General features: G+C 42.1%; 1 protein-coding gene across 1 annotated transcript in view; it reads right to left on the bottom strand.

The window, feature by feature from the left end:
* The window catches only part of TRAPPC9 (trafficking protein particle complex 9), a 305,011-nt gene that overhangs the window by 220,160 nt on the left and 70,112 nt on the right, over positions 1–14,739 (bottom strand). The window contains 1 exon segment of the mRNA XM_032223179.1: positions 12,739–12,863. Within this exon segment, the coding sequence (XP_032079070.1) occupies positions 12,739–12,863 (125 nt within the window).

The following is a 14,739-nucleotide window of genomic DNA, read 5'->3' on the forward strand; positions in this document are numbered from 1 at the left end:
TTCAATTAAAATTGTTCTGCTCATGTGCAGAACTAAAAAACAACATGGTGATGGTGATGGTGGCGACCAAGGAACCAGTTCTGGAGCATGGCAGGCCTGGGTCACTGCCTGTTCCACCCACCACTGGCCACTATACCACTACCGGTTCGGTTGAACCGGGCCAAATCGGTATGAACCCACCACTGATATAATGGGTGTTGCTCAACTACTATGAAGATACTCTTTACATGACAAGTACCATATTTCCCCAAACATAAGGCCAGATCTTATAGTAGTTTTTGCTCCAAAAAGATGTATTAGGGCTTATTTTCCATGTAGGTCTTATTTTTGGGTAAACGGGGCATCTTTAGAAGTTGGTATTGGGGGAGAGCCTGGAGTGGGAGGTGGATGGTAAACCATCTGGATTTGAGAGGTTTTGAATCCTGTTGTAAAATATCACTTGTGGGTAACCCATTACAAAAGTTCTTTACCAATAAGGCCAATGGTTATAATTTTCCCCTACAACTGGTCTGCCCAGCCCAGCGTTTCCTTTTCGCCTTATCTCTTATCCTTTTCTTTTCTGGACCGCTGAGAAGACCTCCAACCTTCCCAAAGCATCTTATCTACTCTGTGTTTACGTGTGCATGTATGCATTTTCATAACTCTGCCAAACAGAAGACGGCAAAAATCAGCAATGGCAAATCCGTGTTGTTTCTGAACTTACGGAAAAAATGGGCATAATGCTTCCTAAAATCTCATGAGACCGGAGCAACTGTCCAATATATTAACGTTACTAAATATAGCACTATTTTTTTTTTCTTTTTGCAGATCAAAGCAGCCAGACCGCAACGTTGACAAATTAATTTTTGGCAATACTCAAACACAAAAAAGTAGTCTTGAAAAAAAAATGAATACCCAGGTGAGAAAGATATTCTGCCAGCATGAAGTCATACATAAACTACATTCTCTGAGGAAAAGATAAAAAGAAAATGTTAGACCAAAGTTGGCAAAGAAAGGACACTTGAGACATAGCTAGGATTTGCAAAAATCGAGTTACAAGATGAAGAGCAGAAGCCTTTTCTCCTGAGGGGGTGAAAAAAGAAAGAAAATTAGTAATACCCTGTAGAAACTTCATGCAATCTTGGTGGGCATCTCACTGTTTAAAAGTTAATAATCTGGGATGAAGACAAGACCTGAAAAATAGCTGCTTTTTAACATATCTATTCCTCAAAAAACAGGGACTTGGTGACTCAATGGCTAAGACGCTTAGCCTGTCGATCAGAAAGGTTGGCAGTTCAGCGGTTCAAATCCCTAGGGCTGCGTAACAGAGTGAGTTCCCATTGCTTGTCCCAGCTTCTGCCAACCTAGCAGTTCGAAAGCATGTAAAAATGCAAGCAATTCGAGACCACCTTTGGTGGGTAGGTAATAGCGTTCTCAGCGCCTTCGCCGTTGAGTCACGCCGGCCACATGACCATGGAGATGTCTTTGGACAGCGCTGGCTCTTTGGCTTTGAAACGGAGATGGGCACTGCCCCCTAGAGTCGGGAATGACTAGCACGTATGTGCGAGGGGAACCTTTACCTTATTCCTCAAAAAAAGCTAAACAAACACGCACAGACTGTCTGCAACTTCTCTAAAACTACTTGAAACAAATGATATGATTTACCAAAATGCCCTTTGCTCAGTTAGCGTGACTATCTGTCCAATCATCTAATAAATCCGAGGCCTTTCAGATATATACAAAACCAAGCAACCACCTCAGAGGGTCTGTTTCTGTTCTAAAGGCTTAAAATAGTTCTCTATTTAAAGCAAGCCTTCAATGAGGTTAATTGCCCTGGAGAGCTTGAACAGTAGCTAGCTGTGTGCTGACCAAATGTTTAGGGGCACAATTACTCACAATGGTTCTGCCAAGCTGTGAAGCTTTCTTTTAAAACTAGCAAGGCATGGAAAGCAGGATTTTAGCGACAGCCTGTGCATGGAGACACGTGCTTGGCTCCGTTCTATGAAGGTGCTTTCAGGCCCCTGAGCACCGAAATTGCATCATCGCTTTATATAACAACACAGCAGGAGTAGCAAGGGGAGAGGAAGGGAAAAAAAACCCCTAAAGATAGATTGTTTCATCCATCATCATTTCATCAATAAGAGATTGATTGATTGTTTCATTAATACAGGATTCCAGTATTTGAGGGGCTGCCACAAAGTGGTTGGGGTGTCAACTTATTTTCCAAAGCACCAGAAGGCAAAACAAGAAGTAATGGATGGAAACTAATCAAGAAGAGAAGCAATCTGGAATTGAGGAGACACTTCCTAACAGTGAAGACAATTAACCAGTGCAGAGGTTGGCAAACTTAAACACTCCATTTGGAGCCATTTCCCACAGAAAAGAAAACACCGGGAGCCACAAAGGTCCTAACCGGAAGCCCCCCGTTCAATTCTGGAGCTGACCGGAAATTCAGTTCCCCCACCATAGAGTCTCCTCTTAGCGCGGCGTACTTTTTCCTCTACCCGTCATAAACGGAAGCCCTATCAATTGTGGAGACAACTGGAAAACCCTCCCCTTGCCATACAGTCTTCTCCTGGCGCATTGTACTTCTCTCCCCCCCCCCACCCACCGGAAGCTCCTCTCATAATTGTGTCACTGACCGGTGACGGAGCCGCAGCAGAGGGAAGAAAGAGCCACATGCGGCTCCAGAGCCGCAATTTGCTGACTACTGAACCAGTGGAACAGCTTGCCACCAGACATTGGAGAGGCTCCACCACTAGAGGTTTCTAAGAACTGTGGCAAGAGAGGTTGTAAAATGGGGCAAGACTCACTTATCAGTTATCACACTTAGCAATGGAAATTTTGGGGCTCAATTATAGTCGTAAACCAAGAACTACCTACGTTCTGATTTTTCCATGCTACCCTTATCCAAAAGTATGACGCCTACTTAAAAAAACTGAACTTTACTCAGCAACATTTATAGAAAAATATTGAAGCTTTATATCAAAATATATTTTATTCTTTATACTGTTTCCATCTTCCCTAAAAACATTAACAGACTGCACAATGGAATGAGAATCACTACACTAGATAATTGACAGCAAAGCTCAAACTAGAGCCGAGGTGGCGCAGTGGTTAAATGCAGCACTGCAGGCTACTTCAGCTGACTGCAGTTCGGCAGTTCGGCAGTTCAAATCTCACCGGCTCAGGGTTGACTCAGCCTTCCATCCTTCCGAGGTGGGCAAAATGAGGACCCGGATTGTTGTTGGGGGCAATACGCTGACTCTGTAAACTGCTTAGAGAGGGCTGAAAGCATCCCTATGGAACGATCTCCCCGTTGAGATCCGGACCCTTATTACCCTTCCGGCCTTCCGCAAAGCGACCAAGACCTGGCTGTTCCGGCAGGCCTGGGGCTGTTGAATTATCCAGCCCCATCCTAAGTTATGAATGTTGTTGAATTCCCCCTTCCCTTTTTATTTGTAAGCCGCCCTGAGTCTTCCGAGAGTGGGCGGCATACTAACTAACTAACTAACTAACTAACTAACTAAATAAATAAATAAATAAATAAATATAAGTCTAACTGATATTGCTATTGCTAAACTAATCAAGTAAAAACAGCATATGGGGGGGGGGGGGGAAATCTTTTACCAATCTTCCTGAAAACTCTAAATAAGTTACCCAGACCTAATCCACATATCAAAGGATAAGGTCTGCAAGCACAAATAGAATTAAATTAGTTCTCCCAGCATGTTCACAGAATAAACGCCATAGACATACCTACACACAAACACACACACACACACACCCCTTCAAAGGTCACCCTAGAATCAGCACGTGGACAATTCCACACCAGCACATTCTCCCCCTATAAAAGTCTGTTGCTGTACCCCATTTTTCTGCAGCTGCCCCTAAAGGCAAACTATTTCGCTTTTGGGAATAGAGATGTCTTCTTTCCTCACACCTCTCTGGATCCCATTTTTATTTCCTCTTGCGCAGCCCCGGCTCAAATTGGAACCTCAAATTATTCTCCTGACAATATTCAATTCAAATCCAGGGTGAAAGTTAACAATCCTCCAATCCCTGAAATTGACGGTCTTAATTACATCCTTGCTGCCTGTCCTTTCCTTGTCCTTCTGTCCACCTGTCGAAAGAGGAAACTGCTGACTCACTTCACTGCCCATTACCCTGTCAAAAACACCACCGAGTGCTGATTACGCTTTAAGTAATGAAGCGTGATCGGTGCAGCATCAGCATTTTTTTACGCCCTTATCTCTCCCGAAATCCAGAATCGCTCTCTTTCTCTTCCTGCATTGGGAAAAAAGGGGATAATTTAACATAATTTAAATCACAGGTAGTCCTCAACGTACGACAATTGAGCCCCAAATATATGTTGCTAAGCATCTGTTAAGTGAGCTTTGCCCCATTTTACAAGCTTTCTTGCCACAGCTGTTAAGTGAATCACTGCAGTTGATAAAGTAGTAACCCGGTTGTTAAATGAATCCGGCTTCCCCATTGAGCTTCTCAGTTTTCTGATTGGTTGTCAGACTCCCATGGGGCCATGTAGGGGGTAACTTTGTAGGTTGTCTCTTGAGTCCTAGGCTTGGTTGACTCTTGCTGGGTGATGATGTGATGAAGGACAATTCAATGGCTCTGCCTGAAGTAGGTAGATCTTTGTTATGTAGAATAGACTGGCCCAGGTCTTAATGGCCCATTGACAAAGGTGGGGGGATGCGTTTCTGCCTCCCTTTCAGGGGAAACATTCTGCCCTTTTAATATTTCCTAAAATATTTCATTTTTTAAGGAGAGGGTTGGGTGATAACTTCCTACAGTACTAACTAATTACATAATCAAAACTAACTTAGGCTTGGAGACTAAAACATATGAAGAACGGTTGCAGGAACTGGGCATGTCTAGTCTAGAGAAAAGAAAGACTGGGGTTGATATGATGGCAGTATTCCAGTATTTGAGGGGCTGCCACAGAGAAGAGGGGGTCAATTTATTTTCCAAAGCATCAGAAGGCAAAACAAGAAACAATGGATGGAAACGAATCAAGGAGAGAAGCAACCTGGAATTAAGGAGAAACTTCACAACAATGAGGACAAGTAACCAGTGGAACAGTTCGTGACCCGTCAAAACCGCGCTCGACTAAGCCGCGCCCGATTAAACCGTGTCGCTGACATCATCAACAGGGTGACAACAACCAGCGCGGAGAAAGAAGGGTGCTTTAAATAGCGCTTTGAAAGCAAGCCGATTCAACTTAAGATAAGGGTTAGGTTTAGGGTTAGGTTTAGGGTTAGTTTTAGGGTTAGGTTAAGGGTTAGGGTTAGGGTTAGGTTAAGGGTTAGAGTTAGGTTTAGGGTTAGCTTTAGGGTTAGGTTAAGGGTTAGGGTTAGGGTTAGGGTTAGGTTAAGGGTTAGGGTTAGCTTTAGGGTTAGGTTAAGGGTTAGGGTTAGCTTTAGGGTTAGGTTAAAGGTTAGGTTAAAGATTAGGTTTAGGGTTAGGTTTAGGGTTAGGTTTAGGAGGTTAGGTTTAGGTTTAGGGGTTAATTTTAGGTTTAGCGTTTACAGCGTGCTTCTGTCTCCGCGCTGTTGTCGCCCTGTTGATGACGTCAGCTACGCGGTTTTGTCGAGTGCGGTTTAGTCGAACGCGGTTTTGTGGTGGAACTGAACAGTTGGCCTTCAGAAGTTGTGGGTGCTTCATCATTGGAGGGTTTTAAGAAGAGACTGGACAGCCAAGTGTTTCAAATTGTATAGGGACCCCTGCTCGCATCGGGGGTTGGACTAGAAGACCTCCAAAGTCCCTTCCAGCTCTATTGGGGTTGAGCTCAAGGCATCAAACTGCAACTGCTTTCCAAGAGTATGTAAGTAGTACAACTTATTCTTCCTCTGTCGAGCTATTTTCTGGTTCAAAACCGATTCTAACTCTCAGCCTAGGTACCCAAACTCCAGACAGCTGGCACGACAGTGCAGAGCAAAATTCAAATGCATCCCCCTCCCCGTACACACCCCTAAATTTATACACACCCAACCAATCTGGGGAATCAATAAACAGAAATGCCATTATTTATTCGGTGCAATGCTATGGCAACTGCCAGCCCAAGCTCACTTTCTGAAATATGTTTCCTAGCAACAGTGAGGCTTTCCCCCACCCCCCCCCACCCCGAATTGGCAAACAAATAAAAATTCTAGCTCTGGGAAAAAGGAAAAAAAAAAACCTACAAAGCTGCCCATAAATAACTCAAAGCATTCTACTTTTAGGTTTTACATTGACATGAAAAACCCTGTTTTAAAAGACAGACAAGCTTTAATTGGCTGACCGACTCCTGCCTTCCTGGGGAACTGGGTTATTTGCCCGTCAAGTTATCTTCGGAAAAATAAATAAATAAAATGTACATTCATATGTACATTTCAGGAAAGCGTATGGGAATGTCACACCGTGCATTGAAATGAAGCGAGCCAGAGTAAACCATGGCGGGGGTCTCCGGAGAAATAGAATGATCATCCGTAAAGGGAGTATATGTAGCGTGCGGCAACCGACAGAATGGATAAAAATACTCCTATTAGCAACCTCAGCTGAATCTTTAAAAAGAACAGCGCAAGACTGACAGCGGTAGTCTAAAATATAGCCCAGCAAGGCTGGGTGTGACCACGTGGCCTGAGAATCTCAATCTCTCTCTCAATCTCAATCTCTCTCTCACTCGTTCTCTCTCTCTTTCTCTCTCCTACAGTGGGTAAATTTCAATTTCTCCCTCCGTGTACTTCAAAGTGAACATCTTACGGCATAGGCGAGACATGTAGATGACAATTTTTTGACCTCTCACTCCCTCTCTTTCTCTCTCTCTCTCTAGCTCTCTATCTATCTCTATCTATCTATCATCTATCTATTATCTATCTATCTATCTATCTATCTATCTATCTATCTATCTATCTATCTATCTATCTCTTGCCTACAGCGGGTAAATTTCAATTTCTCCCTCCGTGTACTTCAAAACGAACATCTTACAGCACAGCACATGTAGATGACAATTTTTTGACCTCTCACTCCCTCTCTCTTTCTCTTTCTCTATCTATCATCTATCTATCTATCTATCTATCTATCTATCTATCTATCTATCTATCTATCTATCTATCTATCTCTTGCCTACAGTGGGTAAATTTCAATTTCTCCCTCCGTGTACTTCAAAGTGAACATCTTACGGCATAGGCGAGACATGTAGATGACAATTTTTTGACCTCTCACTCCCTCTCTTTCTCTCTCTCTCTCTAGCTCTCTATCTATCTCTATCTATCTATCATCTATCTATTATCTATCTATCTATCTATCTATCTATCTATCTATCTATCTATCTATCTATCTATCTCTTGCCTACAGCGGGTAAATTTCAATTTCTCCCTCCGTGTACTTCAAAACGAACATCTTACAGCACAGCACATGTAGATGACAATTTTTTGACCTCTCACTCCCTCTCTCTTTCTCTTTCTCTATCTATCATCTATCTATCTATCTATCTATCTATCTATCTATCTATCTATCTATCTATCTATCTATCTATCTATCTATCTCTTGCCTACAGTGGGTAAATTTCAATTTCTCCCTCCGTGTACTTCAAAACGAACATCTTACAGCACAGCACATGTAGATGACAATTTTTTGACCTCTCACTCCCTATCTATCTATCTATCTATCTATCTATCTATCTATCTATCTATCTATCATCTATCTATCTATCTATCTATCTATCTATCTATCATCTATCTATCTATCTATCTATCTATCTATCTATCTATCATCTATCTATCTATCTATCTATCTATCTATCTATCTATCTATCTATCTATCTATCTATCTATCTATCTCTTGCCTACAGCGGGTAAATTTCAATTTCTCCCTCTATTTACTTCAAAGTGAACATCTTACGGCACAGGCGAGACATGTAGATGACAATTTTTTGACCGCTCCCTCTCCCTCTCTGCTGAGGCTCCCTTAACCGATGCACGTGGGCAGACACGCTGGGGAGTGGGGGCGGGGGGGGGGAAGCAAGCCAACAGGGCAGGCCGGAATATTAAATGCAGGTAGTCTTCAACTTAGGGCTCAGTGGCTAAGAAACTGAGCTTGTCGATCAGAAAGATCGGCAGTTCGGCGGTTCGAATCCCAAGCACCGCGTAACGAAGTGAGCTCCCGTTACTTGTCCCAGCTTCTGCCAACCTAGCAGTTTGAAAGCACATAAAAAATGCAAGTAGGAAAATAAGAACCACCTTTGGTGGGAAAATAACAGCATTCCGTGTGTCTTCGGTGTCATATCATCCACATGACCACGGAGACGTCTTCAGACAGCGCTGGCTCTTCAGCTTTGAAACGGAGATAAGCATCGCCCCGTAGAGTCAGGAACGACAAGCACATATGTGCGAGGGAAACCTTTACCTTCAGTCCTCAACTTACAGCCACAGTCGAGCCCAACGTTTCTGTTGCTAAGCGAGATCCCGGTTAAGTGAATTTGTCCCCAGGTTACGACTCACTGCCTTCTACGAATCACCACAGTTGTTCATTTAGGAACGTAGTTGTTAAGTGAATCTGGCTTTCCACCTTGACTTTGCTTGTCAGAAAGTCACCAGAGGAGACTGCATGATCCCTGGACACTGCAACGGTCGTAAATGTGAGTCAATTCTCAAGTGTCCGAATTTGTATCACGTGGCCAATGGGATGCTGCAATGGTCGTAAGTGTGAAAGGGGATCCTAAGTCATTTTTTTCAGGGCTGTTGTAACTTCAAACGGTCGCTAAACAAATTGCTGTAGGTGTAGGGCTATCTAAGTGTATACAGGTAGTCTTTGATTTACAACAGTTCAAAGTTAAAACGGCATGGAAAAAAGTGACTTATCACTAGTTTTGACGCTTACAAGCATTGTAGCATCCCCGTAGTCACGTGATCAAAATTCAGACGGAATTGGCCACTGACTCCCATTTATGACGGTTGTGTTCATCTTTTGCGACCTTCTGAAAAGCAAAGTCAACGAGGAAGCCAGGTTCACTGAACGACGGTTTGACTAATTAAACAGCTGCAGTGTTTCACTTAACAATTGTGGTAAAATGAGGCAAAGCTCCCTTAACTAATGTTTCACTTTGCGACAGAAATGTTGGGCTCAATTGTGGTCGTAAGCCAAGGACTACCTGTACTATGAGCTAAGCCCATTTCCTAAGGGATGTAAATCAATTTTGTTTGTTTGTTAAATCGATGTGCTGCCACCCCTCCCCCTGCCCCCTCTCTGTCGAGCAACTCTGGGCAGCTTGCGACATCATAAAAACAGCAATGTAAAATATTAAAACGCAACAGCATTAAAAGCAAGAGCATTAAAAATTAATCAGAACTGGCTAAAAATAGGAAGCAATACATAGAGAGGAGGTGGAGGTGGAATCTTCTCATTCTATCAATCACCTTCGGCAAGGGACGCCCGCATTGCAACCCCAACCCAATCGTCAAGAGGCTCTTTTGGAAGGCCAAAGGAGGTGAGGGTGAGTCTCAGCTCAAGGGGCGTGGCAGTCATAGCAATAGCACTTATATGTCGCTTCATAGTGCTTTACAGCCCCCTCTAAGCGGTTTACAGAGTCAGCTTCTTCCCCACAACAATCTGGGTCCTCATTTTACCCACCTCGGAAGAATGGAAGGCTGAATCAACCTTGAGCCTGGTGAGATTTGAACTGCCGGCAGTCGGCAGAGTCAACCTGCGATAATGCATTCTAAGCATTGAGTCACCACAGTATTCTGACCAAGGTTTCACAAAATCATGAAGCAGACTCCTTGTCCCGACAAAACCCCTTTTTATTAAGCTAATGTGAATTCCTCTCATTCACATCCAGCAAAGTCCTGGCAAAGACTCTTTCAAGGGTAAATTTACAAGCACAGACCTTATCAGGCTTGGAGAGCTGCCAGCCAATATCTTCCAAACGCAAGGCTGTACAAGAAAATACTTGGCAAGGACTCTCTGAGAGTCACAAACAAATATTCACACTAATTGAAGAGAACTAATTGTCTCCTGCAAACTCCACTCCCCTTTCACCCCTCTTTTATTCCCTATGGGAGGAGCCAGTCATCATCCATTTGTGGCATTACTCCCAAGTTGACCCTTGTTCCTTTGCTGTTCCCTTCGATTGGCAACTCTGTGCATGTGCACACTGGGAACAGGCTCCAGCTGTTTGTCTGCCTCACTGATGTCTGACTCCGAAGGCAGCTGATAACTATCAGATGGCCTTGGCCCCCTCTCTGTCTCTTACACAGAGCCCTTATTAGAGCCTTCCCCAGACTCCAGGACTGGCCCATGTTCCTCCCTATCTCCTCATTGTCTGCCACCAGCTCCGCTGGCAGGCCACAGCACACGGCTCTACCATGTTGTTGCAGAGAGTGAAAGCAACAGTAGAACAGGCTCATCTCCTGGATCCAGTGCCAACCAAAGTTTTCTGGCCGACAGGATTCATAGCATGCCCCTTCTGGTCATTTACAGAATTTATGAGATTGAATACATTTAAATTTAATAGATTTATTAGATGAAATAAATTATAGAAAACCTAAGTCACGAGCCAGGGAGGCGCAGTGGTCAGAGTGCAGTATTGCAGGCTACTTCTGCTGACTGCTGGCTGCCTGCAATTTGGCAGTTCGAATCTCACCAGGCTCAAGGTTGACTCAGCCTTCCATCCTTCTGAGATTGGTAAAATGAGGAGCCAGATTTTTGGGGGCAAGAGGCTGACTCTGTCAACCGCTTAGAGAGGGCTGTAAAAGCACTGCGAAGCGGTATATAAGTCTAAGTACTGTTGCTATACGTACCACCATAATATTGATCAACCAGGTTTTTTTAGTGACCATTCACTACATAATTTTCTGGGTCTTGAGAGTTGTAGATATCTACTCTATGTTGATACAATGGCATTGATTCCCATGTTGCTGGCGTCAGCCTTTTCACACGATGAGTTAGGATGTCTTGCCTAAAGTAGAACCTAAGGATCTAGTCTTACCAGCCATGATTTTTGGGACCAGAATTTAAATCTACATCCCACATGTTTAACCCTATGGTCTACACCTATAGTAGCCCAAAGTTATTTGGTTGTGTTGAGGGGCTACAGTAAATGATGGGTGGATCAATGGGTGGATGAATGAATGAACTTCCCCAAGATTGCTTTATTTCAGCAAGTTTCATATATTCATGCTCCACCTGTATTCTATTCTTGACCTATGGTGGAAATTCCAATGTAAGAAACCATTTCCAATGAAGCTTTTCCTATTCCTGCAGCAGCACTATAAAGCACAGTGGAATGTCTTTTACCAATATAACAGATCTTTCCAAATTTTAGTTGCTCTACAAATATATTCATTTATGACTTTGTTAGCCATAAAAGATGTTAAGGAAAAGGAATATATACTCAAACTAATCCTTAGGTCAGGCTGATATAAGTAATTTCTGTAAAAAGTTCCTATGTTAAATTCTGTGAATTTGGAGACAGATGTTTGAGACATGTCAAATAGCTAATGATTAAGGTATAAAGTATAAATGCTTGGAATATTGTAAGTGTTTCTTTCCTAGCCATCTTTGCTTGGACAATGAAATATGTTATTTTATGAAAGTTGGAGTCTAGCTCTTCCGGCGCACCAGGCCCAACCTAGAAACCATGCACAATAAGTTCTTCTAAAGAAGTAAAGATCAAGCCACATTCAAAAATGCTAGGGAATTCCCTAGTTTGGCATTCAAACAAATCAGCTATTGAGAGACACATAGATAAAAGTCGCATTTACACATCATTGAAGAGACAATAAAAATCCTAGGAAGGGAGCAATAAAGAGTGAAATACATTCCCTCCAACACTCAGATAAACAGGGATCAACACCCAGATTATGGCTGTATACATCGGAAGAATAGATAAATACATACGAACAGACAGCAAATCTCACACCCACTAGCACTGATGATGTTACCTAGTTGAATAATGAGATGTCTGCAAGCAAATAACCATGATCAAAGAGCAGCAAGAACTTCACAGTTCAACCCTGAGTTAAATATTTTCTTTTCTATTGCACACAAATTGCAATGGAGCAGAAAGCATTTAATGCAGATTTTGCATTTTATGGCCTGGGGGCCATATCCAGTCCTCCTTCCCAAGAGTCTCTTTCTGGCCTGCACTGTTAAAGGTGGAAGACAAGGGACGGCAGCAGGAGGGCAGGGGGTAGGAGTAGGACGGCATCAATCTTCTACTACAACAATCCCAGTTTCTCATGTGGCCCCTTGGGAAAATTTATTCTCCATTCCTGATTTAATAGTGTTTCCCCCAAAATAAGACCTTATTTTCGGGGAGGTCTTATTTTTGAGGTGCAGGAGGCCTCTTAACCTCAGCCCGTGGATCAGCTGATCCAGAGGGGGCCAGAAGTTCTTTCTCTGTTTCTGGCACACTCTTGCCAGCCCTGGCATTGCTGGGCCTGCCTCTCTTTTTGCAGCCGCCACTAAGAGAAGGGGCGCAGTAGCTCAGGTTTGCAGGAGCGGCCTCCACAAGGCCAGTCCGCGTGGATGGCAGGGGCATGTGGGCACACATGGGCATGTCCCCTCCATTCCCACCCCGGGAAATGGTGGGGACCGGCTGCGCATGTGTTTAAATATTTTACAGAAGGGCTTATTTTCAGGGGAGGGTTTATTTTAGTGCATGCGCTCAAAAGCCTGATTGGGTTTATCATCTGGGAAGGGCTTATTTTTGGGGAAACAGGGTATCAATTACAAAAGTAAATTGCCAGGCTGATCACCTACCTTTATGTGGCTGAAGTCACCAACTTTAGTAGCTTCTTGTGGATTCATAGGCTTATTTTCTATACGTGGTTTTATCACTTGTCGAAATGGACTGGAAAGTGGAAGACCACTCACACTAATTCCATCTACAAAAATGGGGAAAAGGTCAAAATTACTGCATTTTATTTTCTAGGATAGTTTTCAGATTTTTATCTAAAGATTGTACGTATTTGCCTGGTATGTTTTCCCATAGTTTACTAAGCTCAATTTTTCATTGTTCACAGGATAAAATGAACTATGCACAACAAATATTACATATAAAGCTAAAATCTACTTGAATAATTTTGGTTCTATATGGTACACGAACAGAACCGTTAAGGTGGAATCCGATTCAAATAAATTTGAATGTTTTACATAATGTAAAGAAGAGAAGATTGCACTGTTTGAACTGAAGTTGAAAAGAATGGAGGCAATAAACCCAAGAGAAGTGCTGGAAGAATTACAAATTGCTATTAAATCATAATTTGCTCTTTTGTTTTGCAATGTGATTGGAAATTGTAGCTAATTCAGAACTAAACATGCTAGATAATTTCACCATGTGGAGACAAAAAGCACAGAAGTCCAAAGCTTATTCATAATTGGAATAATATGCTTTGGCAATACTTTATTCTAAAGCAGTATTTTAAAAAAATTGAGGGGGAAGAAATTGATATATTTTTAAAGTAATATAAATGTTAAGTCTAAATGCGACCAAATAATGCAATATTCAATAAATGTTGAATGGATATTTATTAGTATGAATTATCCCCAGTAAAATAGCATTAACTTTTGTCAAATAGCATAATATTAATAAACATACTTAAACGTAAATGTGACATTATATTATACCAAGACTCTTTTACTAGTGATTTACATAATACTTTATTTTTGCCATTCTACATATTATTATGCCATTCTATATATTGACTAAAATCTTGCCTTTTGAAATTCGTATCGTAACAGATATTCATTGCTATGCCATCAAAATGATTGAGTTTTAAACTAGCAGCTTTTCTCCAAAAGGGAAAAAAAGGTGACCGCAGTTTATTAACCTGTTATTTCAAAGGCGAGAAATAGATTTCAACCTTTAGCTTTGATCCAATTTAAATAAATATCAACTAGCTGTTATATTAGTTGCTACCCCTGATATTGATTAGTGTTGATATTTATTTTGCAGGTTACGTTTTAATGCGACTGATGTAAATCGGGATGCGTGGCACTTGTATCCGTTTGCAATTCGAGTAGTCTGCAAACCCAATTAGGATAAATAAATCAGCACTGAGATCTTTGTTAGATTCCTTTGCACTTCTCAGAAAAAGGAGTTAGCCAGTACTAACTGATTTGCTTATGAAGTGCAGGCAAACAGTCCCGACGCTCACCCAGAAATGAATTGATTGTTGAATGGAAACAAGAAAAATAAACAGAGCAAACAGAAACGAAAAGAATTCATTTTCCAATCCTAGAGGAATCCTAGAGGAATCCTAGAGGAATCCTAGAGGAATCCTAGAGGAATCCTAGAGCTTCCCAGTTCCTTGTGCTTATCTGCTTATTTGCTTATTTATCTGCTTATTTGCTTATCTGCAGCATCTTCAAGAACACAAGTTATATGAAGGGCTAATCTGCCATTATTCTCTGTGTGAAAGATGGGGAGAGAGGAAGGGAAGGGAAGAGAAGGGAGGGAGGGAGGGAAAGAAAAGGAATAGGTTTCATGGCTCAAAAAGTAAGATTAAAGGCTAGCCCAGTCCTTTTCTGCTTTCAGTAGGGATATTTATAGAATATCAGTTTAGTCTAGCGCCAGGCTACAAAGTGGGAAACTATGAATTCAAATCCTGCCTTACCCATGAAAAAACAGCTAAGTGACTTGGGCTAGTCACTCTCTCTCAAACCAATTCACCTCGCAGGGTTGTTGTGGGGAAATAGGAGGAAGGAAGGTATGCTGAATATGTTCACCACTTAAGAGTTATTTGTAAAAGTTATTAAGGC

Source organism: Thamnophis elegans, chromosome 8 (assembly GCF_009769535.1).
Source record: "Thamnophis elegans isolate rThaEle1 chromosome 8, rThaEle1.pri, whole genome shotgun sequence".
Classification (NCBI taxonomy): domain Eukaryota; kingdom Metazoa; phylum Chordata; class Lepidosauria; order Squamata; family Colubridae; genus Thamnophis; species Thamnophis elegans.